The sequence below is a fragment of the Puccinia triticina genome, chromosome 9A (assembly GCF_026914185.1).
Source record: "Puccinia triticina chromosome 9A, complete sequence".
Lineage (NCBI taxonomy): Eukaryota > Fungi > Basidiomycota > Pucciniomycetes > Pucciniales > Pucciniaceae > Puccinia > Puccinia triticina.
The window spans coordinates 3,564,659-3,591,544 of record NC_070566.1 but is presented as its reverse complement, the minus strand read 5'-3'; the positions used below and the strand labels follow the sequence as shown (position 1 = coordinate 3,591,544).

General features: G+C 47.5%; 4 protein-coding genes across 4 annotated transcripts; 1 reads left to right on the top strand and 3 right to left on the bottom strand.

Moving 5' to 3' along the window:
• Positions 1-3,386: 3,386 nt before the first annotated feature.
• Positions 3,387-3,652, bottom strand: PtA15_9A359 (uncharacterized protein; the record flags this gene model as incomplete). The annotated part of the gene is made up of 2 exons (XM_053172558.1): positions 3,387-3,521; positions 3,635-3,652. The coding sequence occupies 2 exons, from the start codon at positions 3,650-3,652 to the stop codon at positions 3,387-3,389; spliced, it is 153 nt and encodes a 50-aa protein (XP_053023787.1).
• Positions 3,653-10,560: 6,908 nt separating this feature from the next.
• Positions 10,561-12,138, bottom strand: PtA15_9A358 (uncharacterized protein; the record flags this gene model as incomplete). Its single annotated transcript, XM_053172557.1, has 2 exons — positions 10,561-10,579; positions 10,949-12,138. The coding sequence occupies 2 exons, from the start codon at positions 12,136-12,138 to the stop codon at positions 10,561-10,563; spliced, it is 1,209 nt and encodes a 402-aa protein (XP_053023786.1).
• A 1,540-nt stretch (positions 12,139-13,678) lies between these two features.
• On the top strand, positions 13,679-17,461 carry PtA15_9A357 (uncharacterized protein; the record flags this gene model as incomplete). Its single annotated transcript, XM_053172556.1, has 10 exons — positions 13,679-13,963; positions 14,530-14,701; positions 14,767-14,898; positions 14,976-15,872; positions 15,937-16,052; positions 16,126-16,468; positions 16,554-16,931; positions 17,010-17,144; positions 17,212-17,347; positions 17,443-17,461. 10 exons carry the CDS (start codon positions 13,679-13,681, stop codon positions 17,459-17,461), a joined length of 2,613 nt encoding a protein of 870 aa, XP_053023785.1.
• Positions 17,462-21,249: 3,788 nt separating this feature from the next.
• On the bottom strand, positions 21,250-23,710 carry PtA15_9A356 (uncharacterized protein; the record flags this gene model as incomplete). Its single annotated transcript, XM_053172555.1, has 2 exons — positions 21,250-21,417; positions 23,540-23,710. The coding sequence occupies 2 exons, from the start codon at positions 23,708-23,710 to the stop codon at positions 21,250-21,252; spliced, it is 339 nt and encodes a 112-aa protein (XP_053023784.1).
• Positions 23,711-26,886: the final 3,176 nt, after the last annotated feature.

The window sequence follows — 26,886 nt, the reverse complement described above, 5'->3', positions numbered from 1 at the left end:
TATATGTAGATATACCCAGCTTGCCAAGTGGACTCCTCCCAGCAAGCTGGATACATAAGCATCCAGGTCGCCAGCAGGACCCCCCTCAGCAATACTACACCACAGAATTTTGGTACAGTGCATGTCAGCCGTCGGCTAGTCCAGACAGCGCCGACACTGACACAGCAAGCACTGCAGAAGAAGCGTAAGCGCATAAATAAAACAGGATTCACTTGCATGAGAATTCCTGTTTAGTTGGTTGTCAGACTTGGGTGAAGTTTCCCCAGTTGTTGTAATCGACTGAGCACAATCCATGCAAATACTCACACGTGGATTGTTCTCAAACAGGAACACCGTGAGGACACAGAACGCCCGAGTTCCCGGCCTCCTAGGCTATAAAAGATCAGGAATCTCCGCGCAAGAGGAGGTTCCTCAGATTATATTTTAGATTACTACGCCCATCTACCTTGTTTGATACAAACAACTGGGGCTTTCATCTATAGATATCTCATTTCCCTTTATACCTTCAAGACCTCTCCTCTTTGCCTCCGCCTTCACCTCCGCCATTCCCAACTGCCCTTTCTCCCTAGCTCCATCCGCTCGCTTCCTTACTAGGTAAGCTAGAGCTTTTCTTTTACAAACCTTCTCAGGTTCAGTTACGACCCAGCTCTACCAGCCCCTCCACCGGAGGCGCGGCTTTCTCCACCCGCTTTGCGGTTGAGTTGAGCGTGTTTTCCTATACAGGAACTCACAAATTGTTCTTTTCCATTCAGGGCGTCGCCACTTTAGAGACGCGCCCTGACATTTGGGGGCCTCATCGGGATATTTTTCCCAGACCCAACAAGTATCTAGATACTGACACTCGTCCTTTTTATCTTGTTAGTTTCTTTGACAGAATCTCAGTTAAAAACATTTTTTTTTTGCAAACGTCAACAGTTAACTACTGCTCATTATCATTAGTAAGCAGTATACTTTGCTACAAAAACTCATTTAGTTGAAGCAGCAACTGATAAGTATACTTGTAGTGTCAACTCGTCAGACGTCTCTTCTTAATTTCTTTCAGGCTGAACGTAGCGGTAATCCAGCAGTTTCTAACTGCTCCTCCCGGAGTAACCAACAACCCAGCAACAGCGGTTTCCACCAGCAGTCAAGAAAATAACGGTGTTGGCAATCTTTTTGATAGGCTCTTTCACCCTACCGGTGCTACAGCTCGCAACAATACCCGCTCAGCTACTGCTCCGGCACTAGGAGCTCCAATCCAGTTGCACAGCTCTACAACTTCAAACGTTAGGTCCACCAGGAACTCTGCTCCCAGGACTAACTCTGTGGTTCAGCGTCTTATAGACAACGTCTGTTCTAGATCTTCTCCAGGAGCATTGTTGGCCGCCATCAAACAACATCTAGTTGGTGGTAGTCTGCGGATTGGCCTTGCTGAGTTGAACCAAGACAGGTCCCAGTGTGGTGAGATCACTCAAACTCATACATAGTATTTCTAGCCCATATAAGTAGAAAATACCTCATTATTATAGCAGAATCACAATCTACAGGTCAAGTTATCCAGGGTCCCATCTTTATTAATATGCCTAGCTATATTATTTCCCTTATTTTTGCTCTTTTCCTTATTATCTGTTACATGGCTACATATCACAAAAATAGTCACAGACAAATAATTTCACAAGATATTCCCTCTTATTTATTATACAAGAGCATCTTTATACATAGTACAGATAAATACATAATCAAGAAGGCTAAAATCACTCTAGATAAATAACCCCATCAGCATCTGGCATAGTTAGTACTATTACATCATCCAGTCTAGTCACCCCAACTGAAGAGTACATAGTTTAGCCTGAAGAAAATTCTAGTGAAACCCCAGCCAGTTGTAGTAGTGGAATTACCCCCAACCAAATGTCCTTCCCCAGTACAGAATAACCCCAGACACAAACCCCAACCAGTTGTACAGGGAAGGCATTGCCCCACTATTTTTCCTTGATTATTATTTACCCCAATGTACTAGATCCTTTATAAAGATTACACTCATCAGTTGTTGTTTCCTTTCCTCTTATGCTTGCATTAGAATAGTAAATGATACATACTAGCATTCATCACCTTTATCCTTGAGAAATATCATCAGAGACAGATAACCATCATTGAAGTCAGAACAGATTACCTTAGTGAATAATTGACAGAGAACCAGATACATCCTTGAATCCTCAACCATTCTCCCTCCTCCAACCCTCATTCTTCCCTCCTTGCAGGTTGTCCTTGTAAGACTCCAGTAATAGTTCTCACTAGAATAGAAGTCAGCCACAAAATTATTTTTATTCTTAGTGAACCCTTCTCTCAGAGTTATTCCAGGAGGGCAGTCTTACCAACACCCAAGTATATTATCATACTTATCCCCTCCAAGCTCATCTCACCCAGTTGAGAGGTTCCACACCAGTCAGAATCCGTTTTGAGCATAGACATAATCACCATAGGTGAAGGTCTGTCCTTTTTTTTCTTAAAAACCTTTCTCCAGTATGACTCCACCAAAGAAATCCAGTAGTAACCCAGTTTCCCGTGCGTTGTCCACTAGGTCCTTGCAACTGGCCCTCGTTCCCCCAGGTAAATTTAAAAACGGAGGAAGTGCGCCAAAACTGGAGCCCCACGACCAAGCTGGTGTTTCAGACCCATCTCAGACACAAGCAAGCGTATCTGGAAGCCCTCTCCGGGACAAACCAAGAGGCAATGAGGATCCTAGGGGATCAGGCAACCGCAACCCACCAAACGCTGGAGCAATTGATCAGACGCGAGACCCTTCTGGTTCTTACCAAGGGTTGGACGCCTCCTTTCACGCGCCCGAACCCCCGAGCGGCGAGATCACAGAATACCAGAAACCGCGGCCAAAACCGCCATCAAGCTTATGTACGCCACAACACCGGAGCAAATCCAGCGGGCCAGCAAACCGACAGGACAGCCCAGCCAACCCAGAGCCAAAGCAGCCATCCAAGCCAAATGAGGGGGCGCCAGAATTACAAGGCGTCCATCTACGCGGAGTTGTTCCGCATGGGCAGGACGATTCAAGGGGGCTATCAAGCCATTGATCAATCACGCTCCAGGAACCAGGGGTACCCCAACTGACCTTGTTAGAGGTGAGCAGTGTGTTGAACCGTATGTTCAAGGAGCTTGAGAAAATTATTGATCGAAATTCTCGCCTCATTAAGGATTGCATAGATATGTCTTTGACGTCCCTCTTGAAGTCCTTGCTCAAGGATATTTCTTCCCCTATCTCTAATAATGTCCAGATCGTGAAAGATGTTGTCAACAAGCAGTTTAAAGCTGTTAAATTTTCTCTTACTGGAATACATACTACTTGCAATTCCATTTCATCCAGTTCCACTTACATGACAGAAGTACTTGATCGCCTAGCGGCGAAAATCCGTGCTATCGAGGACATTGTGAGAACTACGCGCCCAGACGGCCTCAAGAAGGGCGATGATGACATGAGGAATTTCGTCCAGACAGCTCTTGATACCACTGTAGCTCAGGTAATCAGTGGTCTACCTGATAACAGCAAAGTCATACAAGTTATACAGGAGGTCAGCGCCCGCCTGACATCTGTGGCTGATCAGAACAGGGCCATTCTCCGTGAGATTGAATTCTCTAGGGAAACTGCGGTCCCAGATGACATGGTATCCACCTTGTCCGCTGTAATATCAGCTCATATCGGCAAAACGTTTGCCAAACTAAAATTAGTTGGAAGTCTTACTGCTACCATGCCGCCCCCACACATTTCCTCAAGCGCCTCCAGCGTTAGCGCAGAAGTCAAGCAAAAACTGGAGGAACAGAGCAAGAATCAGCGCGCTGATTTTCTTAAACTTAGTGATAAGATTGACTGCATGATGAGTCAATACCGTTCAGAAGGAGCTCGGCTTAGGGAAGAAATAGCTGCACTTGCTGACACAGTCACTAATCTACGCCAACCTGATCAAAACAAGCAGACACCACCTCATTTCCCTCAGCCCAAATATCAAACTCCGTAATATGCACAGGAGAGGATTGATCCTGAGCTGAAGAAGAGGCTTAACAACCCCATTGCTAAATTGGATTGGCCAATGTTTTCTGGTGATGGTGAATACGACCACTTACGGTTTGTACGGTGGATTGACACCGCTAAAAACGACAGCCATATAGATGACAAGGTTATTGTCCTCAATCTTCTTACTATGCTTACTGGGTCCGCGCTGTCTTGGTATGAAACCATGCGCTTAAATCACCAGAATACTACTTGGGTGTTCTGGAAAGCAGAGATCTGTAAAACGTTTGGGCACTCTGCCTGGAAGGGGAAGAAACAGGACGCCTTCTTGGCAGACAAATTTGTTACAGGGGAAACCACTCCCGCCCAATGGGTGACCCGGCAGTATAATCGCCTGCAATGCTTTGAGCCTGGCATCGACCAGGAGGCTATTATCTTCAAGCTTTTAAATCTTATGGAAAATGAGGTAGAATATGCCGCCAAAAACGCGATGCAACAGCCAGACGCGGACCTTAGTAGCTTTATAAACATTCTAGAGGATATCTGCAATAAGACTCGCCTAGGCAGGCGGCGGTTTTCTCCTAAAACCTTTTCTCCCCCGACCACTAAAACCTCCGCCGCACAGCCGGACAAGAACAAGCCGGCGCTGTCAGAAATCAAGTGCTTTTCGTGTAAAGAAACCGGTCACACGTCGCGCAACTGCCCCAAGAAGAATGTTAATAATGTGGGAGACGGCGACGACGCCAGCCAGGGCGACGAGGCTGGTAGTGACCCAGAGAATGATGAATCCATCATTGGCGCTATATCCAATAGTTTGGATGACGTGGGACACGCGAGGGGCCGGAATAATTTGGTGCAGATGACGTGCTGTGAAAAGGAGTGCATGGCCCTGTTGGATAGTGGTGCCGTGAGGTTGGTGGTAGGGAAAGGCTACCTTTCTCGATTCTTTCCGGGATGGGAGAAATTTATCCTCCCCGTGCAAGCAGGGAAGTTCCGTAGTGCGTCAGGCGCTCTGATTTCTCTCGGAGTAGTGAATGTTTGACTTGTTTTTAGTGGCATCAGGATGGTAATCAAGTTCGTTGTCATGGACAACATGGCAGCTAAGTACTTCATCATTGTTAATGATTACCTGCTCCATTACAAAATATCACTAATCAACTCTGAGAAACGCCAATTTACAATTGGGAAGCAAACTTTTGACTTCAACGAGACTATCAACGCAGTATCAGCTGATAAAGGCAAGGTTCTCGCGTTCAAGGATGAAGTCCTACGAGACTCTAAGATTAGTGGAGACATCACCAAAGCACAACGCGGAGAGCTGGTACGAGCCCTGGCTGACAACAAATGTGCCTTCGCAACTACTGATCAACCGTTTGGGTCAATCAGAGGGCACTATAGTGCCCTCTGATTTCAACCGTAAGGGTGATCTCAACCTGGCTAGGTTGAGATCACCCTTACGGTTGATAAACCCTATCCACTGGCGCTGTGGAAGTCTCCTTACCCGGCCAGCCCGCGCACTTGAGCGGCCATAGAGGAACACATTGCCCTGCTCATCAAGATGGGCATACTCCGCAAAGTAGGTTCCAATGAGGGGGTTGCAATCATGGCTCCGGTAATCATTGCATGGAACAAAGAGAAGTCACGGCTAGTTGGTGATTTCCGCGCTCTAAACACGTATACCACTCCGGACCGGTATCCCATGCCTAAAATCATGGAGTCACTGAAATAACTGCACGGTGCAAAGTACATCACGTGCATGGATGTCCTCAAGGGATCTCATCAGAACACAATCAGTGAGAACAGCCGCCAGTTCCTACGCATTATATTGCACATGGGGATCCACGAGTATCTCTGCATGCCATTTGGGATCAAAAACGCGCCGTTGCATTTCCAGCGCATGATGGACACCAAATTCTGGCAAGAATTGAGTGAACTCTGGCTGATCATCTATATTGATGACATTATAGTGTTCACAGATACATGGGAAGATCATGTGGCGAAGCTTTGCATTATCCTCCAGTGGGTCATTTGCATGGGGATGAAGATTTCTCTTACCAAATGTTCTTTTGGTTTTTCAGAATTGAAAGCTCTGGGCCATATTGTGAATGGCCTCTCCCTTGGCATTGATCAACACCGCGTGGCGGCAGTACTGATGAAGCCCATACCAGTAACTATCAAGGAGCTGCAGTCCTTCCTTGGATTTGCGGGCTACTACCGGTTTTAATCGCATGGCTTCCTGATTGTATAAGATCTGCAGCCCTAACACTGCTTTTGAAATGACCCTGGAGAGGATCAAGGCTTATAAAGCGCTGAGAGTAGCACTGACCACAGCACCCCTTCTTTTTCACCCTGATCCTAAACGGCCTTTCATACTGTATGTCAGCCGGACTATAATAAGTTAGAGCCCAGCTAACTAACATACACAGTTGTTAACTGTACATACTTATTGCGGCGCAGAGCGCCGCGTATAAGATGAAAAACATATTCATGATTGAATACTAATGGTGGCGCAGAGCGCCGCGCATAAGAAAATGAATGAATATGCAATAAGCCTTCCCCTTGAACGACGGATAGAGTCAAGGAGAGACTGTCAAAACTCAAGCCGCAGGTAGTGGCTGGAGAATGAATGCAGCTATGTGTAAGAACCGTTCTCATGCCAAGAGAACGGGATGCAAAAACGTTCTCAAAGCCAAGAGAACAAATGGATAGAGAATCTCCTGACCTCTTGTACTAAAGAGTGACAGAAGAACAGATCGATTGGAAACGGCCAGAGGAGAATAGCAATAAAGTGAACTTCTTATTCTCCACAGGCCTAAATTCCTCAACCAAGAATAGACATCTCGAACATAAACTCTTCCTCAGGCTGAGGAAGAGTAACACTTGTCATTGAGAACAATGAACAGGAGTGGTCCGAGTAGTAGAACTCTCAATTACTCCTGTTTGAACAGGTTATTTCCCCCGGCTGACAAGCCAAGAGGAATTTGCAAAAGGAATGGCAACCCCACCGGTTGCCGCTAGATTATTTAAAGGGAGGCTTCTGAGCAAGTAGAATTCTCCCCAGATTCATACCAACCACCTTGTCGCCATACCAGCCCCGCCCTATTCTACCCGACCAGTCCGCTTGCCTGTTATTGCTCCGATCTCAGTTCGTTGAGTCGTTTGCTGTCCTTTTTGCGGACCCTCTTCACGAGTAAGTCCTCTGTTTCATTTTCTCTACCGGGATTATATCCCAAAACCATCTCCTGGGAACGTTTTATACGTTCTAAATACCCCCTTAACTGGGCCCCAGACGTCACAGGCTTTAAAAAACTTCTGCGCACCCGTGCGCAGACCCTGTAAGACTTTTGGAGGGCACTTAAACACCCCAGGCACTCCTGGCCCCTCCGTTAAACCCCTTTTTGGGTTCATTACAAATAACTTTAAAGTTATTTGGCACTTTCTACCGCGCTTTTGCCGCGCGCACCACCGCACCGCTGCGCAGTCACCTGTGTAGCTAGAAGAGTACATATACTCTTGGCATCACCGCGCCTGACACTGTATGTGGACGCTTGTATGGAGGGCATAGGCGCAGCCCTCCATCAAATTCAATTGATTGGGGACCAAGAGCAGGAAGGCCCTATTTGCTTTATCTCTTGGCAGTTGAAAGAATCGGAGAGAAAATATGGCGCCTCACAGCTTGAGTGCTTATGTCTTGTCTGGGCACTGGAAAAGCTGTACTATTATCTGGATGGATGTGTCTTCACTGTCATCACGGATTGTGTCGCGCTGAAGTCATTGCTTAATAAGAAGACGCCTAGCCAACACATGATGCGCTGGCAAATCTCCATCCAGGAGTGGCGGGGATCTATGACAATTGTACATTGGGATGGCTTAGTCCACAAGAACGCCGACGGGCTGTCGCGGTGGGCCCTTCCTAACGACAAAGATAATCCTGCGTCAGACAAGGAGGACTCCCCTAGGGAGGTGCCAATAATGGCTATTAGTGTAAGCCCTCTGTCAACTGAGTTCTGGGACTCTGTGGAGCGTAGCTATGAAGGGAACCGTAAAACGGCGGCCTTAGTAGGAATACTGCGCTCAAAACACACGCAACAGGATTTAGTGGCCCAGCTCGAGGAACCCTGGAAGACAAATTTTAATGCAGGCCGTTTCGTACTGTTGGATGGTCTACTCTATCACTGTACCAGGAACCACTGTGCGCTAGTGTTAGTCAATGAGGATCACATACAAACCATGCTACACAAATGTCATGATAACATTGCAGCAGGCCACTCTTCCAAGGACCGCACGGTAGAGAGACTGTGAGTCTTAGCGTGGTGGCTGGGATGGACAGTCAGGGTGGAGCAGTACTGCTCCAGCTATGATTGCTGTCAAACGGCAAATCGGGCCACCGGCAAGCAATTTGGACTGCTCCAATCCATTGAGGAACCCAAGCAGCGCTGGGAAGTCATTAACATGGACTTTGTTACGGCGCTGCCGCCAGGAGGGAAGGATAGTTTCAATGCGGTCCTTGTAGTCGTTGACAGGTTCTCTAAATGCGCCCGGTTTCTGCCGTGTTACAAGGATAATACCGCTCTGGATGTAGCGCTTATCTTTTGGAACTCAATCATCCACGATGTAGGGTGTCCAAAGGTGAAAATCACAGACTGTGATCCAAAATTCACCTTGGAGTTTTGGCAGAGCCTGTTCCAACTGGTAGGAACTAAGTTGTCTTTTTCCACAGCCTATCATCCACAGACCGATGGCCTAGCGGAGCGGATGATTCAGACGCTCGAGGATATGATCAGGAGGTACTGCGCATTTGGCCTGCAGTTCAAGGACAGCGAGGGTTATACTCATGATTGGGTCTCCTTGCTGCCTGCGCTGGAATATGCGTACAATTCTAGCATACACGCAAGTACCGGCAAGACTCCCTTCGAAAAACTTGAGCGCGGATGGATTCCGCATATGCCGCGCGATCGGGTGCTTAGCAAGGCGGTAACATTACACCCTTCAGCTGAACGCTTTCAGGAAATTATGCTCAAGGCAGAGCAGCAGGCAAGCAGCTGCTTGAATGAGGAAGTCGCGTACAACAAGGAACGCTGGGACAAGACCCATCGCGACCGCGACATAATTGTTGGCAAACGTGTCTTAGTATCAACGGTTAATTTTCAGAACTTGAGCGGTAACCGCAAGCTAAAGGATATGTTTGTGGGTCCCTTCTTTGTGAAAGCTCTCCACGGACGGAACGCGGTTGAGGTTATATTGACAGAGGGCTATGACCTCAAGCACCCCACATTTCCCGTCAGCTTGCTCAAAAAGTATGTGGCCCCAGGAGATAAGCAGGAAGAAAAGCCACCCGTGGCACCGGAGGTACTATCAGAAGTGGACTCGGAAAGAGTTGCCTTTAGGATACTGGACGAGAAGATGACGCGTATACAGGGACAGGATTGTTGTCTCTACTTGACAAGATTCAAAGGGTTAACGGCAGATCATGATAAGTGGCTCCGGAAAGAGGCCATTGCTAATGCAGACATTTTACTGCGCAAATTTTGCGCCACAAAGAGGCGCAACCACGGCAAAACTCCTATCAGAGCCATGCTTTTTTGTGGGGGCAAATGTCAGCCGTCGGCTATTCCAGACAGCGCCGACACTGACGCAGCAAGCGCCGCAGAAGAAGCGGAAGCGCGTAAATAAAACAGGATTTACTTGCATGAGAATTCCTGTTTAGTTGTTTGTCAGACTTGGGTGAAGTTTCCCCAGTTGTTGTACTCGACTGAGCACAATCCACGCGTGGATTGTTCTCAAACAGGAATACCGTGAGGATACGGAACGCCTGAGTTCCCGGCCTCCTAGGCTATAAAAGATCAGGAATCTCCGCGCAAGAGGAGGTTCCTCAGATTATATTTTAGATTACTACGCCCGTCAACCTTGTTTGATACAAACGACTGGGGCTTTCATCTATAGATATCTCATTTCCCTTTATACCTTCAAGACCTCTCCTCTTTGCCTCCCTTGACTCCGCCTCCGCTTTCAATCCCGTTTCCGCCTTCACCTCCGCCATTCCCAACTGCCCTTTCTCCCTAGCTCCATCCGCTTGCTTCCTTACTAGGTAAGCTAGAGCTTTTCTTTTACGAACCTTCTCAGGTTCAGTGACGACCCAGCTCTACCAGCCCCTCCACCGGAGGCGCGGCTTTCTCCTCCCGCTCCGCGGTTGAGTTGAGCGTGTTTTCCTATACAGGAACTCAACAATTGTTCTTTTCCATTCAGGGCGTCGCCACTTTAGAGACGCGCCCTGACAGTGCAGCTGTAGCAGGCAATGTACTATAAAATATCAATATCAAGCCACTCAAATCAAAATTATTCTGATGCATCTATTTTGTTGCGTAAACATGGAAGGGAAATCCCATCTCAATGCAAAACTCAGCCCCATTTAATGTTAATTCTTTTGAGAAATATCTAGATCCTGTAAAACCCAAAGATCTTATCTTTCAATCTTGTGATGATCAAAAAACATGAACCACTAGTGAGATAAAACCAAGTTGTCTGTTTGCTGTAACCACATTATTTTGACAAGATATGAAAAATCATTGTTTTCCTTTCAATCTATTGCAAAAATGTTCAATAGAGTAGTTGAAAATTGTACCAAAGAAGGTTTTTGTAGTAATAAGAGTTCTTTCATTTCCTTTAGTTAACTCTTGGTGGAGCTCTTTCCTGGATAATTTCATCCACACTTCTAACAAAGTCCAAAGACCAGAATTAAAAGGAATGGGCCGTTTATTGACAATATTTTTTTTGATCCTCTTTTGATTATTCAGGTCTTCTTTGGTCACAATTCTTGTATCTGCAGAGGTGCCTGTGAGCAAATAGTTTTTGAAGAAAGATGCTGCTTCTTGTAGTTTTCTTTCTACTTTGACTTTCACTTTTGGGCCGCTAGTTATGATTGTATTTATCATTTCCACATAAAATAAAAACGTTATGAGAAGTTCCCGCATGTGGAGAGATTCATTATAAGCTTCCGCCTCTTCAGCCATAGGTGTGAAGTCTATGCCCGTTATCTTGCGCCAATGTGTAAGCCATACCTCCTGGTTTTCGAAGAGCGTTCTGAATGAATGATGTAAGCTTTTTCTTCTATGATTCTCAAGATCTCTATTTCTAGCATGAGCAATCTCTCTATCAAATTCCTTTGGCTTTGCTCTACTTTCGAAGTTGAAAATTCCATGATAGTCTTTAGCAAACATAACTTCTGTCATCTCTAGTTTTTTGACGGCTAGTCTACCAAACATTGTGGAGATGAGGTTCAAAATATTGATATCTCTGTTCAAACACGCTTGAAAGATGCTTGGTGTCGAATAGCCAAAAACCGTTCTATCAAACACTAGTAATTCTCCCGATTCGTCTTCCTCATAGCCAGGAATTTGCTCTTTGCTAGCGCCACGACAAGTACCGGAATTCGTAACTATTCCCGAATGTGTCGACGCGAGGCCTTGATTATTGATAGGAAAATTATGAGGATTGTGAATTGCAAACTGATGACTTGCCCCTTCGCTCACCGAAATCCCATCTTCATTATTAGCTGTATTAATGAGTCTACTTGAGGCTAACATCGAGGATGGACTGGATCTCAAATTTGGGGACCACCGATTGATGATACTATTGTTATCGCCTGTGGAAGAAGAGCCCGGTTCATGTTCTTCCGGCCCAATGAAAACGCCCCATAATTTTATGAACTTCCGAGGTCTTTGCGCCGATGGTGAGTCATTATTATCAGGAGGATCCGAGTTTTTTCGTTTCATCTTATCCTGCGGAGATAACATCCTGCTTGATTTTGAAGTCAAGGCTTGGTATTTGATCGGCCGTCTGGGAACCAAAGGATATTCTCTTAGTCTAGACGACACACCCTCCTCCTCTGAATTTCCATTTGGACTTATATCCGATCCATAGTACTTGGCGGAATCGTGCACGCGAGCCGGACGGAGGTCTTCTACATCCACCTCACGAGGTCGAGGGGATAAATAAATAGATGGATTCACTTGAAATGCTTGCCTATTGGGCCCCCATCCTTTGAGATTGCCTAGGCGATCTTCCAGAAGCATAGGAGAAGTCGAAGCGGCCCTATCTCTCGTAAACGTCAGTGGTCCCGGATTCATCCATGGTTCATCCATCGCGTAGCAATTGATGGTCCATAATAAAACAATAATGAATCGAATCATGCTTGCTGTTTGTAGACCCGCTAGTAGTAGTAGATATATCAAGCGGTGAGGATCGGAATGGAGTTCTATGGAGTTCGGGAGTTTGATGATTCAAGATTGGACAGCGTTCGAGGAAGAAGTAGATATTAGGTCTACTGAGAAATCTGGTATTTATGCTGATTAGAGAAACAGAGCGGACTGATGCAAACAGGTTCCGCGTCTTGAAAAGACCTCAAACATGCGCCGCAAAATCGGCCGTGGTCGCATAGACCCCGATCCAATCTTTCTCATACATAGCCGGTCACGGGTGCCCTGGCCGGTCATTCATTTTTCATCCAGCTCTTGGAAAAGTGCGTTTTGCCACACGCGTCTCTGCTATTGTAGGCGCCATTGAAATACTTGTTTCAGGAAAATCGACGCCACCCCAGCTTCCAAAGGGTGAGGGCCCACCTGTTTCTCTTACTTCTTGAATATGTATGTAACCAAAATGTACTATGGAGGCCCTGACACACCAATCTTTGGAAGCCTACACCCCGGGAGTACCTCCACGCCTAACTTAACACAAGCCCCTCTTCGGAGGGCCTGGCACCTGACCGGTCCGCATATTCCCTCCTTGAAGGATCGTCCCCGCGCGCGCGGGGGACATGCTTCAAGGGTGTGTTACACCCAACCAGCGGCATGCCAAACTTGCCAAACATGGCAGTTTGGCTGCCATTTACAGTCGATCGACTTCCTTCCTCTTGTCAACTTTTTTTCTTATCCCCCCCAGGACCTAACCTAAGGGCTGGTTAGTGTGGTTGAGAGGTGGGATGTTGTCGGATTCCGACTTCGTCGAAATCCGAACTTCAAGTCGCGCGAGGTATGGCAGCCAAACTGCCATGTTTGGCAAGTTTGGCATGCCGCTGGTTGGGTGTAACACACCCTTGAAGGATGTCCCCCGCGCGCGCGGTGACGATCCTTCAAGGAGGGAATATGCCAACTACTCAGGTGCCCCAAGTAAGACGCTGTCAAGTGGCCGAAAACGACGTGCCCTCGGGGCGGAGCATGCACACGAGCGGAACTCCATCGGAGTGCTTCTGGTGTTCGTGAGGCATGGTCGAGCGGCGGCATCGGTGGTGGTGTGGCGGGATGCTTGCCGCTGCCCGATCACAGCACATGATGTCAGCGATGGGTCCCCCGCTGTGTGGGCACTGGGCATGGCCCCATGGGCGGCAGAAACCAGAGGAAAAAACGCGGGCGCGCTGTGCAGTCACTTTAAATTAAATATGTAAATATGTGGTTTGACTGTCCATTGAACTTCTCCAAAAGACAACAGCCGAGCCGGGGACTGGCGAGCATCCGGAATTGGCTACTGCAGAACATCCACACACTACCAAGTATAGCGTGTGGTGGTCAACAGCCAACCCCCTATACATAAACCAAGCCCATCCCTCGACATACCCCTCGTAGCCCCACTCCCCCCTCCTCCTCTCCCATCCCGCCTCCTTCTGTGCGCAGTTCTAGTCAACAAACAATGTCCGACCCGGATCCCGACCCTCAGCTCCAGCCGGAAAAACAGTCCACACTTGATCCCACCTCGATCACCACTACCGAGAAGACCTCCGATGGATCCAAGAAGCCCGGCCGGTTCGACAAGACCTTCGAGTCCGAAGAGAAGCCGGTCCATGCCCTGGTGGACATGAGTCTGATCCAGCTCAAGGCCGAGGACCTCTACGACAAGGATAAGGTCGATCTGGAACAAGTCGAACTGGATGATGTCTGGGCCCTCTTACAGTCAGTAGACCCCATCTCCCATCTCGTCACACGCTCTAGCCCATCCTAAAACCTGCCCCGTCTGCACTCAGATGTACGGAGGAGGGCCTCACCGAAACCGAGGCACAACGTCGGCTCGAAATATTCGGGCCCAACAAGCTTGAAACCAAGGAAATCAACCCGTTCTTGCAATTTCTTGGATTTATGTGGAAGTAAGCCTGCCTCTTCGCCCCTCCTTTTGTTCCTATGTACATTGAGCACCACCCACAGTCCGCTTTCTTGGGTCATGGAGGCAGCAGCAATCGTCGCTATCGCCCTATCCAACGGTGAAGGCGAGCCCCCGGATTGGCAAGATTTCGTCGGAATCGTCTTACTGCTCCTGATCGTGCGTCTCGTCGCCCGCACCACTCCTCAGCCTGAGGGAGGAAAAAAGACTGACGAGTTGATACTCCCTAGAACTCCGCCATTGGGTTTTACGAGGAACGGTCTGCCGGTAACGCAGTGGCCGCCTTGATGGATTCGCTGGCTCCGAAAGCCAAAGTCAGACGCGATGGCAGCTGGAAGGAGATCGACTCGGCTCAATTGGTGCCTGGCGATATTGTGGCATTCAAGATCGGAGACGTTGTCCCAGCGGACAACCGACTCTACGACGCCATCAATGTCTCAATCGACCAAGCCGCCTTGACCGGTGAATCTCTTCCAGCCAGCAAGAAGCTCGGCGATCAATGTTTCTCAGGCTCTACTTGCAAGCAAGGTGAAGCCGAGGGAGTGGTCATCGCCACCGGTTAGTCTTTCCCCTCGATCACTGCCCCAATCCCTCCCTGTAGCTGACTCCATACATTTTTATAGGTGCCAACACGTTCTTCGGAAGAGCTGCCGCACTCGTAGGAGCAGACGATGATTCATCTGGTCACTTGCAAAAGATCTTGGCTCAGATCGGGACGTTCTGTCTCGTTTCGATCGGAATCTTCATCATTCTCGGTAAGTCACAGCGATCAACAGTCTCGCTCTTGGTCATCCACCGCTGACTCGAACTTTCTGTCAATCACGCGTTTCAGAAATATTGGTCATGTACGCCGGATTCAGATACAGGTATCGTCGTGGAATTAACAACTTGCTCGTCCTCCTCATCGGTGGTATTCCTATTGCCATGCCTACGGTTCTGTCTGTCACCCTGGCTGTCGGCGCGCAACAATTGGCCAAGTACAAGGCTATTGTTACTCGAATCACCGCGATTGAAGAGCTAGCAGGAGTCACTATACTGTGTTCGGACAAGACGGGTACCTTGACCACAAACAAGCTTACAATCGACAAATCCACCGTGAAAACCTACGGGGAATACGACGTGGATGCTGTCTGTCTATTGGCTGCGTACGCGTCAAGAACCGAGAATCAGGATGCCATTGACACGTGTGTTGTGGGAACCGTCGGAACCGGGCCAGCTCGGGCTGGGATCAAGCTACTGGACTTCAAGCCATTCAATCCCGTCGACAAGCGCACTGAAATAACTTATTTGGAAGAAGCTACCGGCAAAATGAAACGTGTCAGCAAGGGAATGACTGGTGTGATCATCGAACTTTGTTCTCGTAACAAGACTGAGGACGTCGAGAACCAACTGGAAGCCGATGTCGAGGAGTTTGCCAGACGAGGATTACGTGCTCTGGCGGTCGCTTTTGAAGATGTACCATCCAATGACAAAGATGCCCCAGGAAACGGATTCGAGCTTGTCGGCTTATTGGCCATTTTCGACCCTCCGCGTGAAGACACTCAGCAGACTATTGATGATGCGATGTTATTGGGAGTAAGGGTCAAGATGGTGACAGGTGATCAACTTGCGATTGCCAAAGAAACTGGCCGTCGTCTGGGTCTCGGTGATCACATGTATCCGGCTAAAGTTCTCAAGGATGGTCCCGAACCAGGCGGCAAACACTTGACCCTTGACGAGATGATCTTAGGTCGGTTTTTGGTCAAGAATTCATACATCGGACTCTTTCCTGACATACATTTCGCGCTTTACAGATGCCGACGGTTTTGCGGGTGTGTTCCCTGAGCACAAGTATGAGATCGTCAAACGTCTGCAGGGTCTTGGCCATCTGTGTGCGATGACTGGTGATGGTGCCAACGATGCGCCGGCTGTAAGGATTCCTTTCTTTTTTTATCTGATTTTCAGCTTCCTCACTAACCGGGTGCACATATTTTGCCACTTAGCTTTCCCGTGCCAACGTTGGTATTGCAGTCGAAGGTGCTACTGACGCGGCCAGAGGAGCAGCCGACATTGTGCTCACCGAGCCTGGTCTCTCAACCATCGTTCACGCCATCCGCCAATCCCGAATCATCTTCCAACGGATGCGTAACTACTCCATCTATGCCTGTGCAGTCACTATTCGAATCGTCGTCGGTTTCGCTGTCTTGGTCTTTGCCTACAAGTTTGACTTCCCACCGTTCATGGTGCTGATCATCGCTTTACTCAACGATGGGACGATCATGACTTTGTCTGTCGATCGGGTCTTACCTAGCATGACCCCCGATCACTGGGACCTTGCCGAAATTTGTCAGTCTTCTTCCCTTTTTAGCTCCCGTAGCGTCGTGGGCACCTTTGACTGACTGAGTTTTGTTTTTTTTGTTTTAAATTTCAGTCATCTTTGCCACGTTTTACGGGCTATACCTCGCCCTGTCGACCATCATCTTGGTTGTCGTGATCCGAGAAACCAGCTTCTTCCCCGACAGATTTGGTGTTGACACGATCACTGACATCAATGACTTCAAGCTGCACATGATCATCTACCTCCAAGTGGCCCAAATCTCCCAAGCGTTGATCTTCATCACCCGATCACACGGCTTCTTTTTTATGGAGAGGCCATCGTTTGCCCTCATGGGAGCCTTCTGTCTTGCTCAATTGATCAGTTCAATCATTGCCGCTTATGGAAACTGGGGGTTCACCCAGGTCGAAGGTATCTCGGGAGGATGGATTGGAATCGTCTGGATTTGGAACATCATCTGGTTCCTTCCCATGGGTCAGTCCTTCCTTCCGCTCTGTGTCAGGCTGTGCATCAGAGGTGCTTTTACTGACGTAGGTTGGGTCATAACAACAGATTTCATCAAGTTTTCTGTTAAATACGGCATCCGCGCTTGGAACGCTAAACGAGGCGTCAAGCCTCAGAGTCTCAAGTTGGTCGACGAGGCCACGGGCATTCCTCTCACACGAACCGCCTCTCGCCACGAGTCATGTGCGTTCTGTTTAACATCTCCTTCTTCGTAGCCAGTGCTGACCGGTATTCGAGCGTTATCCTACAGTGTACTCGAACCATGCTACCTGGATCAAGAGGGCCCAACGTCGCGTCGGGCTCAAGAAAGGGACGACGATCGATCCGACCGAGTTGCATCGCGTGGGCTCGCATCAAGCCCGCGCCACTGGTGCTGCTTTGCGACAGTAAGTCCCCCATCGCATCTCTCTCCGGCATCCGCATCCCTCGTTTCTATCGACTCCCGATCTAATCATCTTGCCTCCCTCTGCGCCCGTCTCAGCTCCACATCTGCCGCCTGAACAACACCTTCAATCCATCCTAAAACCAAACAGCATATCTGAGATGCTTGGTTGTTGAGGCTCAAAATCCCTCCTGATTCCTCCGAAAAAACAGTCACTCGAATCAAAAAAAGACAAACCATCTTGCCTCTTTTCTAGTTGTGGAGCCACCGAAGAACACCTATTTCGCGCTGGCGACTAATATTATATTCCATTTATTTTGACACATCCACTCTCATAAACACACACACACAACAGGCACTTCTCTCTCCTCCTCCTTAATATAAGTAGTTGACTTTTAACCGCTTGTGTTTTCTTTTCTTCTCTCGAGTGACTTCCTTGAGACCTACACTGTTGCTCTTGCGCTTGCCCTGTATATTTTCCCGTTTTTATTATTATCATACAGCCTTGGTTTATTCTATTTTTCAGCCTTCCCCACACAATATTTGGCCAGCTATGAGTCGATATTTTCTCTGATTAATGTTCGTATATCGTATCCAACCTCCCCAAATTAAGATTAAATATATTATTTCTCTAGGTGATCGTGGATGCGTTGTCCCTGGTCCTGTTCTGTGATGAGATTTTCCAGGGACAGATGACGGGATAACTGGTGAGGATTTGGTGGATTCTTTCTTCCCTATCACATGGTTCTCGGGAGTACAAATCCCCCTCCGTGGCTGTCTATTTAAGAGCATTTCCACCTGGGGAGGCAAACCGGGTTCACCCCATGGTGTATCTGATGGTACAGTCATAGGGCAAGGCACAAGGTACCAGAAATAAAGTAGAGGCAATTGTCGGCCTGCCTCTGTGTGACCACATACCTTCAGAATCCCCTTTGAATCCCTAAACAAACAAACAAAACATGGGTTCTTGGAGGGTAGTTCAAACAGTTCTTTGGCGATTTTTTTAAAAATCTCATTCAGATCCCATAAATACCAAAAAAATACGAGCAGCGAGCCATGCCCCTTGTGCATCTCATGGGCTAGTTCGATTGACTTCCAATGCAATCGTGTAGCTGCTGCAGAAGGAACAATGGAAAAAGGTCTAAAATCAACCTTACTATCTTACAAGGTCATAAGTCACCCTCTTCGGAGGGTTGCTCGCGTCTTCAAACAAAGGACAGATAAATATAGGAGTTGTTTGACTGGTGTGAGCGATTTTTTTTCCTGGGAAGCTGATAGGGAAGAAACACGGATGTTCATTGAACCCTTCGGGAGAAAAAGCGACCAGATCAAAAAGGTCTTGCCTGACAGCACAAGGGAGTAGTGTGAGCCCAAGGCCATCGTCCCAGCCACTCCGGCAAGCCGGGTCATGGCTGAGGGCATTGCAAAGATAAGAGTAATTAATTGATTGGTTTGATGAACCAATACCAGTAATTACACTGTTAAGAACAGATACTTGATCGGGATGGAAGGTGATCAAAACAGGGGAAACCGGGGGGGGGGGCTACAGGTCGGTGACGGTCGGAGTTCAGGCAAGTGCGACCCCTCATGAAAAAAAGTGGTCAGAGGGAGGGGCTCCGGATCACCCGACAAGCCCCCTGACGAGGCCCGCTTTCGCCTTTTGGCGTGGACAATGCTGGGTCTAAGCCAAAAGGCCAGAATGGATGCTTGCCTCCCCAAATGTCCGCATATGTATCCTTCCTGCGTTGTCCGGTGATCGACTCGCACTCGAAACAGAACTCCAATGGTTTGGGGGGTGATTCGCCTTCAGCGGCCTGGAAGGGGATGTCCCCGAGTGTCAGTTATATGTGACATGTCAGAGCACTCGGGCTGATGATGCAAGCGGGGCCACAAAGCAGCCAGAACTGCCAAAAGGCAACCAAAACTGCCAAAAAGCAGCCAAAACTGCCAAAAGAAGCAGCCATGTGTGGCTTTGGTCCCGCGGCATCAGGCGTTGGGAGGTTGTCGGAGCTGCTGAACGCAAAGCTGAAACTATCACCAACAAGTCTTGTAGAAAGCCATCATGAACATGTTAATCTTTGGTATTGGTTACACATAATGAAGATGTTTCCATCCATTAGTTACCATAATTGACAAGATGTATCAATACGTGACAACCCAACGTAACCGCTCCTGCAGGGCGCAGATCCGCCCCAGTGCCCACCAAGCCAATAACAGTTTCTCAACAAGTCATTGTTCTCATGGAAGGCTGCCATCTCATATAAGGGGCGGGGGCATTGAGTTTGTTCTCTGCCAACCAACAACACCCTTGCCTTCTGTCCCTCCCAGTTCAAATACACAACATGAAGCTATACTTATAATCTTTACATGAATACAATGTTTAGCAGTACAATGTTGTGGTAAGCCAATCCTGAATATGGCACCAAAATCAAAGGCTTTTCCCCTCACTATCAACCACTCTGGACTACTCAAGGCCCCGCCTTCCTCAAGAATCAAGCCCCAGGACCTCTGACACCAAGGACAGGCCCCCCTTTCTCTTCCCTCCTCTTTTACCCACCATGTGACACCCCACCTCACTTCTGTTTTTTCCTTCTAGAATATGACATAATCCTCCTATGGTTTCAGCCACATGTTTTTCCTGTTTCAGCCTCCCCCTTTTTCCTTGTCTTTACCCTTTATTACATCATCCCTTTGGTACAAGCCACAGCCCTTTCTAATGACATCATGTATCCGCCTTGGCATTATACAACCCCCCCCCATATGAGCTGTATTTTCCCTTGTTGGTATTTCTTATTCCCTTCTTGTTTCTGTATCAGCCACCTTGGCAGTTTCATTGTCTCTCCACCTCCTTGATTGTTTCCAGGGCTCAGTTTCATATTCTTCCCACTCACTTTCACTTGGCACTTGTCCCCATCCTTCACATTTTGTATATAGTCTGCCCTCTTTGGCCTTGTCATTTGTTCCCCATCAGATCCTGCCCCAGAAATTCAAATAAATTTTCACCATTCATTAGCCTTGCTTATGCCAATAAATCAGATTGGACAAGCTAGATATTCAGTATACAATTATTAGATTAGATTAGTAGACAAGTAAATGCCATTTAAGACATACCTCAAGAATCTCCATAGCCACACCTTTCCTTAAGAGTCCATACTCTTCTATTCTTTTTCTTGTTCCCCTGAGAGGCAGCCCTTCAAGCACCAAATCCCTCTAAAACTCTATTCTTCCCTCAGAGTAGTTCCACAACGTTCAGAGTCAACTACTGATGCACCAACAAGAAAAAAAAAACACCCTTGTTACAGCTACTTTGCTTGCAGATACTATTCCTTGCTGTAGCACTTAAATATATTGAAACTATCTTCTCTGCTTCCTTACCACCAAACCTGGACACATATTCTTGATGCTCCCAAACATTTCCCAGCAATCAATTCACAGCATCTCCATTGCACCCGTGTTCATGCTAGCCAGAATGTTGTATTTTTGATCCTTGTACACCATAAGACCTTGCGCTGTCACAAGCGCCTTGATACCTGCCTTTTGCAGTTGTGCCGTCAGCAAGTTGACTTTGTCACAAGGTAGGCACTGAACTACTGATATCCCCGGAAACTCAACCTTCCTTGGTGTTGGGGCATTCGGACATCCATGAAGAACTTGCCCCATGATCCCCTTGCAGGCTTCTTTGAACCACCACATCCAATCTGGGGACAATTCTGTGGTGATTTGGCGCTGGTTCTTGACAAACTTCAGGACTTTGTTGGCTCCTTTTAATGCAAGAGGCATGGATGCTGCCAGGTTTTCAAGGTGAAATCTGATTTTGTCCTTGGTCAAGGATAAGACATTGGCTTGAGGAGGTGTTGGTAGTGGCGGGCAGGAGGGGGGCTTTTTTGCTAACGAATCGGCAAGGAATCAGGTGAAATCTTCCTCAGTCCACAGCGGCTTGTCATTGTCAGCGGCTTGAGTTGGAGCTTGGTTGTCTTGCAGGGTATACGGGTCATTGGGCCAAGACTTCTTGACAGGCCTGTCATCTGGCGCACCCAAAGACCCTGTGCCACTCAAGTCACCCTGCAGGAACTCCTGTTGTATGAAACACCAGAGACAGCTGTGAGAAGAGCAAGGAGAGAGAGGACTCCAAGGGAAGCGAGCAAGGACAAAGAAAATTCTAATACCTATGAAACACCAGAGACAGCTGTCAGCAGAGTGAGGAGAGAGAGGACTCTGAGGGAAGCAAGCAAGGACCAAGAAAAGTCTAATACCTAAACAAGGTATGAGAATGACACAAGGTGATGAACATTTGTAATCCCTTTTTTCTGATGTTTCATTGTCTCTCCACATTCCAGCCTCATTCCAGAACTTTCCATCCCCATAGCATTTTCAGCCTCAGCCCCTTGATTGAGAATTTTCACTGTTTCATGTTTTCTTCCAACCACAACTCAGCCCCATAATATTTTGTATATAGTCTGCCCACTTTGGCCCTACCTTTTGTTCCCCATCAGATCCTGACTGGTCACCCTTCATAATTAGCCTAGTTTATGCCAGTAAATCAGACTGGAAAAACTTGATATTATCCTTGACCTCTACTATTAGATTAGTATACCCATTAAAGTTAAAACCTACAGACATACCTCAAGAATCTCCATAGCCACCCCTTTCCTTAAGAGTCCATACTCTTATATTCTTTTTCTTGTTCCCCGGAGAGGCAGCCCTTCAAGCACCAAATCCCTCTCAAGCTCTATTATTCCCTCAGAGTAGTTCCACAGCGGGGCTGGAGCTGGAGCGTGTATGCATTGCACTGCAAAAATAACTTGGTCAACTGCTTGCAGTTGACATGCAGGATACTCAAGCCAAGCTGCCATTGTAACTCCACATGAATGCAGAAGTGCCTTTGTTGGCACAGTCACTGTGCAAGGTGCACAGTGACTGTGCATTGAAGCTTGGGTTGAGTCAAAACTTGAGTAAGGCTGGTGTAACACCACAAGCTTCCTCAGAGTTGCCGCATGTCAACTGCTCACAGTTGACACAGTTTTTTTTTCAGTGTTGGTTGCCGGTGTGCTGAATGAGGAGATGACGGACTGTTTCCAAATATGATTAACACTGTTGTTGACTTGATAAATAGAAAGATGATAAAATTACATGAGTAGCAAACTTGTGGACAAGTATGCCTAGCAATTCCATTATTGCCGGGGTGTAGCCCTTGGCCTTTACCTTGGCAACTGACTGAAATCTGTTTCTTTTTTGGCGCTTGTACCCATCCGCAACCTGAATGTACCCCATGAGGTAATGGGTGTGTACCCAATCAGTAAGTGCCTGGAGAACCTCATTGATCAGGCGCCGACCATCCATTTTGAGGAGGTAATGGGCCTTAAGCACCTTGTGCCACGCCTTGGTGTAGCTTTTAGTGTGGATCTGTTGATGGGTGGTCTGCATGAGATAGAAGCAGAATTGATATTGTTGGAACTTGGCTCCAACAATCATTTATAAAATGAGCAACTTACTGATCAATAAGAAATAGCCCAGTGCACAATATTGGGTGCTCACTGGCTCTGGACGTAGTCAACAAGAGATGTGCTGACAATCAACCATTTTCTGTAGAACACTTGCAGCTTTGCCTCTGGGTTGCGCTGGTAATACAGAATATCCCAAAAATTGGCTAGGGCCTCTGCGCGCAATTGCTCTTGTACGTAGAATTGAGCCCGGCCCTTGAAGGCCTTGAGAACGTGGAAGATACACCAGTATAGCTTTGGGGCCCGTTTGCGGATATCGGAGTACACCGACTTGATGCCGTTTCTGATTGCCAACGCGCAATCACTCATGAAGGATAACGGTACAATACCAGTAGAGTCGCGCAGCCACTGTACCACAGACTGGATTGGCTCACTGCAGTGGCGATGGGTGAAAGGGACATTGGAAATCAGTTTTAGCAAGCAGAACATCACAGGAGTGAACATATTGTTTGGAAGGGGACTTACATTGCAGCAGAGGTGGTGAATACCCAGCATATTGGAAGACCTTTGCCCATGACTGGGTCTTGTATGACAAAGGTATACAAGCTGAACTTCTTTCCTTCAGAAAGGGAACCATTGTTGACAGTGTTGTGAGTGCTGTCCAGAATGATCATTGCATGGCCGTGCTCAAGCATTTGCTGTTTCTGCCAAGGTGATTGAAAGGCAAAAACAAAATTGGCTGAGTTGTGCAGTACCGGGAGGAATGTATGCCAATCTTGCTGCTTCAAGTTGTTGTTCCAAAGGCTCAGCGATTTGAACGGGTCAGGATCACGTCTTGCCAACACGGCCATTTGGGTGGCAACAAGATATCGGTATTGATCAAACTTCAGGCTGCTCAGCTCCAGCTTGACAGTGGCGCTGTGCATCTGTTGAATGAGAGATGAGGAAGCCAAGTGTCATTATAGTGTACCCTCTGCAGAATCCACAGAATAAGGTGAAAAACCTTACCATTGAAAGCTCCCGGCACTCCACCAACGCCTGTATTGCGGTCCAGCCAAGCCCCTCCAAAACACATTCAGTCAGCCAGCTGTCCACCATTTGAGGGTTTTGGTTTTTTTTGATCTTGTCTTCAGAGAAGGGATTGGGGTTATTGTGCTGCCAACACCATTCAACCCGCAGTGTATTGGACTGAGCATGGTGGAAGATGGAGAACCCGCCCCTGCAACCACATTTGCAAGAGGGAGTGTGCAGTGCTGCTTGTGAGAGTTGGGTACTGGTTCATGTTTTCCAGATAGAGGACAAACATAATCAAAACAAAGGTGGTGGATGGGACGACCAGATTGGCCACGTTTGGGTAAGGCCACTGGCTTCAACTTGGGACCACACTGTCTGCTCCAGTGTACAGTTGTCTGCATGGCGGTGATGAATGCTTTGGCTTCAGCGAGTGATTGATGGGGATAGTGAATTTATGGATGGGATTGGAAAAGGATGGTGGCATTGGTGCAGTGGCCACAAGACTTTGGATCATGCAAAGTGAGTTGGGAATCAATGGCTGAACTGGGATTTCACGGGTGAATGGAAGAGGAAAAACTTGGTAGATTTTGCTAACTAAGGGGTAAGAGTTTGTGTTGGAATCATTGACTGATCTTTTCATTGTGTGCTGACTAGAAGAGGGACAAAGCTGAGATTTGGTGTGGAGAGAGTTTTGGAGGTAAAAGTGGGGCTGATGGACAGTTATTATTACAGAGATACTTGGAATTATGGGGTTGCTGATGTTATTAATTGTGATACAATGACAGTACAGTGAAAAGAAGTGCAAAGCTTGTACAAGGATTGGCCGGGTGAAGTGAAATCAAAGTGAGGTAAGATATCTAAGCTTAAGGGATCACGTTCAAGGTAGAAAGGATTTCAAATTTAAGATTCACAACTCAGAAGTGATGGCAAGGATGGCTACTCCAGGGAGCTGATGTGAAAATTTGAATGGAGGCTAATCAAACTCAGAGATAAAGGTGGAAATTATAATAAAGAGGCTGTCTCAGAGAGTGTCTGGGGTGTTTAACAGCAAGCAATGTTGAAAGTTGAAAATTAAAATTAGGGTTAGAAAGAATTGATATAAGATTTGTAGGGCCTGCCAATGCAAAGGAGATGAAATGACTGTTTTGCTCCCAATCTCAATGATGGAGGAATATTTATAATTGGTGCACAATACCTTGTCCTACCTGGTGCTCCTGGGGAATTGTAAGCTTCACTGGTTTCCCTTCCTTTTCAGGGGACTTGTTGGTCAGATTTGGCTGATTTAAGACTCAAAAGTGGTAATGAAACCCTTTTGCTGAATTTCAAAGGGTATGATGGAGTTGAAAGCTCTGCCCTTCTGTTATCAGTCAACAAGACCCACCAATCTCAGGTTGGCAAGTTTTATTAAGTGATAGGTCTGGTCTGTCCCAGATGAAATCTGTTTGACTGGCAACATGTAAGTGTTTTAATTAATTTGTTATAAGGGTTGAATTACTTTGTTATAAGGGTTGAATTACTTTGTTATAAGGGTTGAATTCTTGTTATAAGGGTTTTAGGATTTTAGTGTGGATGAGTGTTGGGTGACTTGTGAGTTCTGGGTGAGGAACTGGGGAGCAGACCACTGGGGGTGGAGAGAGCTCCTTTTATAGACAAAAGTGGAGCCCCAAAGGGGCTTGTGGGTTAGGGTTTCAGATAATCTAGACAACAGGGTGAGGGATTTTAGCTGGTGGGTGTAGATACAAATGATGTCATACTATGTATTTAAAGGAGTCTATTTTGCTAATATGTAATGAGTGTAGCCTGACAGGGACACCACGGAGCACCCCCAACCGCGGTTTGACATTGGACGCAATGTGGAGACAACCCCCGCAACCCCATCCTGAAGTTTTGGTGTCACCCGGAGCGGGAGTGATTGCCACCCGCGGTCGGCGCAACCTCCCACGTGCAGGGCCCGCGGTTGGCGAATTCCTCAAGTTGGCCTGCCGTGGGCGCCGCGGTTGGGGTCCGGTGAGCGGGTAACAAAAATATGGCTTGCTACTGGGGTTGAACCCAGTACATCAGTGCACTTCAAGGACTGACAAACTACAGCTTGCTGCACTCGACAGAGAAGCACCAGCCTTGCCGACTAAGACATCACACATTTCTTGGCATGCTTGGCAGTTTATTGTGCAATATCAACCCCATTTCTCCAAATTTTGTCAGACAAAGTCTGCAGATTTGGACAAGAGTCTTTTTTTTTTTTTGTAATTTCTCACTTATGTAGCCTTTTTCCAAACATGGAAAGAGGCTCAGAAAATATGTTTTTTTTAAAAAAAAAATCATTTCTTGGTTGGCCTAACGGGGGCTCAACCAGAGTACAACGTTGGCGCGCTGCTCAGCGCCAACCATGATTGCGTTGGCCCACCCACTGAGTAAAGCTGGTTGGGCTCTTGTCATGCCCAACCAGCTTCCCCCGTGGGCACGCTGATCAGAGCCGGCATGGGTTGGCTGGGTTAGACACGGCCAACCCATCCAACCGCCCGCGGTGCTGAATTGGTCAGGTCAAGGGGGGCCCAACCAATCTTAGACTTTGACACAATCCGATCCCACAGTCAAACTCTGGGCAGGCAGGTTGGCGCCCACCCAGCCCAACCTTTTGCCAACCGCGAAGTTGGGCCATTGTCAACCCAAGCCCAAATTTGAGCAGTGGTGGAGATGTATTTTTGTATCCTGTGATATTTATAAGTGTACTACTGTGAAACTTGGGTTGAGGCAGGTGACAGCTGGGTTACTGGGGCTGGCCGTGTGATAGGTGTCCATGAGGTGTAACTTCCACACTAGAGGGGGCCCAGGGGTGCTTCCAATGGTGACTAGGGGTGAGATTGGCCGTAGAATCCATTTCTGGGGTCCATTTGGTGGTATCTTGAGGCCTAGTATGAGTAATTATGTGGCATAGAAAAAATGTTTTATTTTTCCACTTTTCTGTCTACCAAACCGAGTTTCCCAAGACGGCTCTAGCCTTGGAGCATGGGAATTCTGGGTGATGATCCTTGGAGATTCATAACCTGCTTTGGGACGCGGGAAATCCGGGTGAGTTGTGGATGATCCT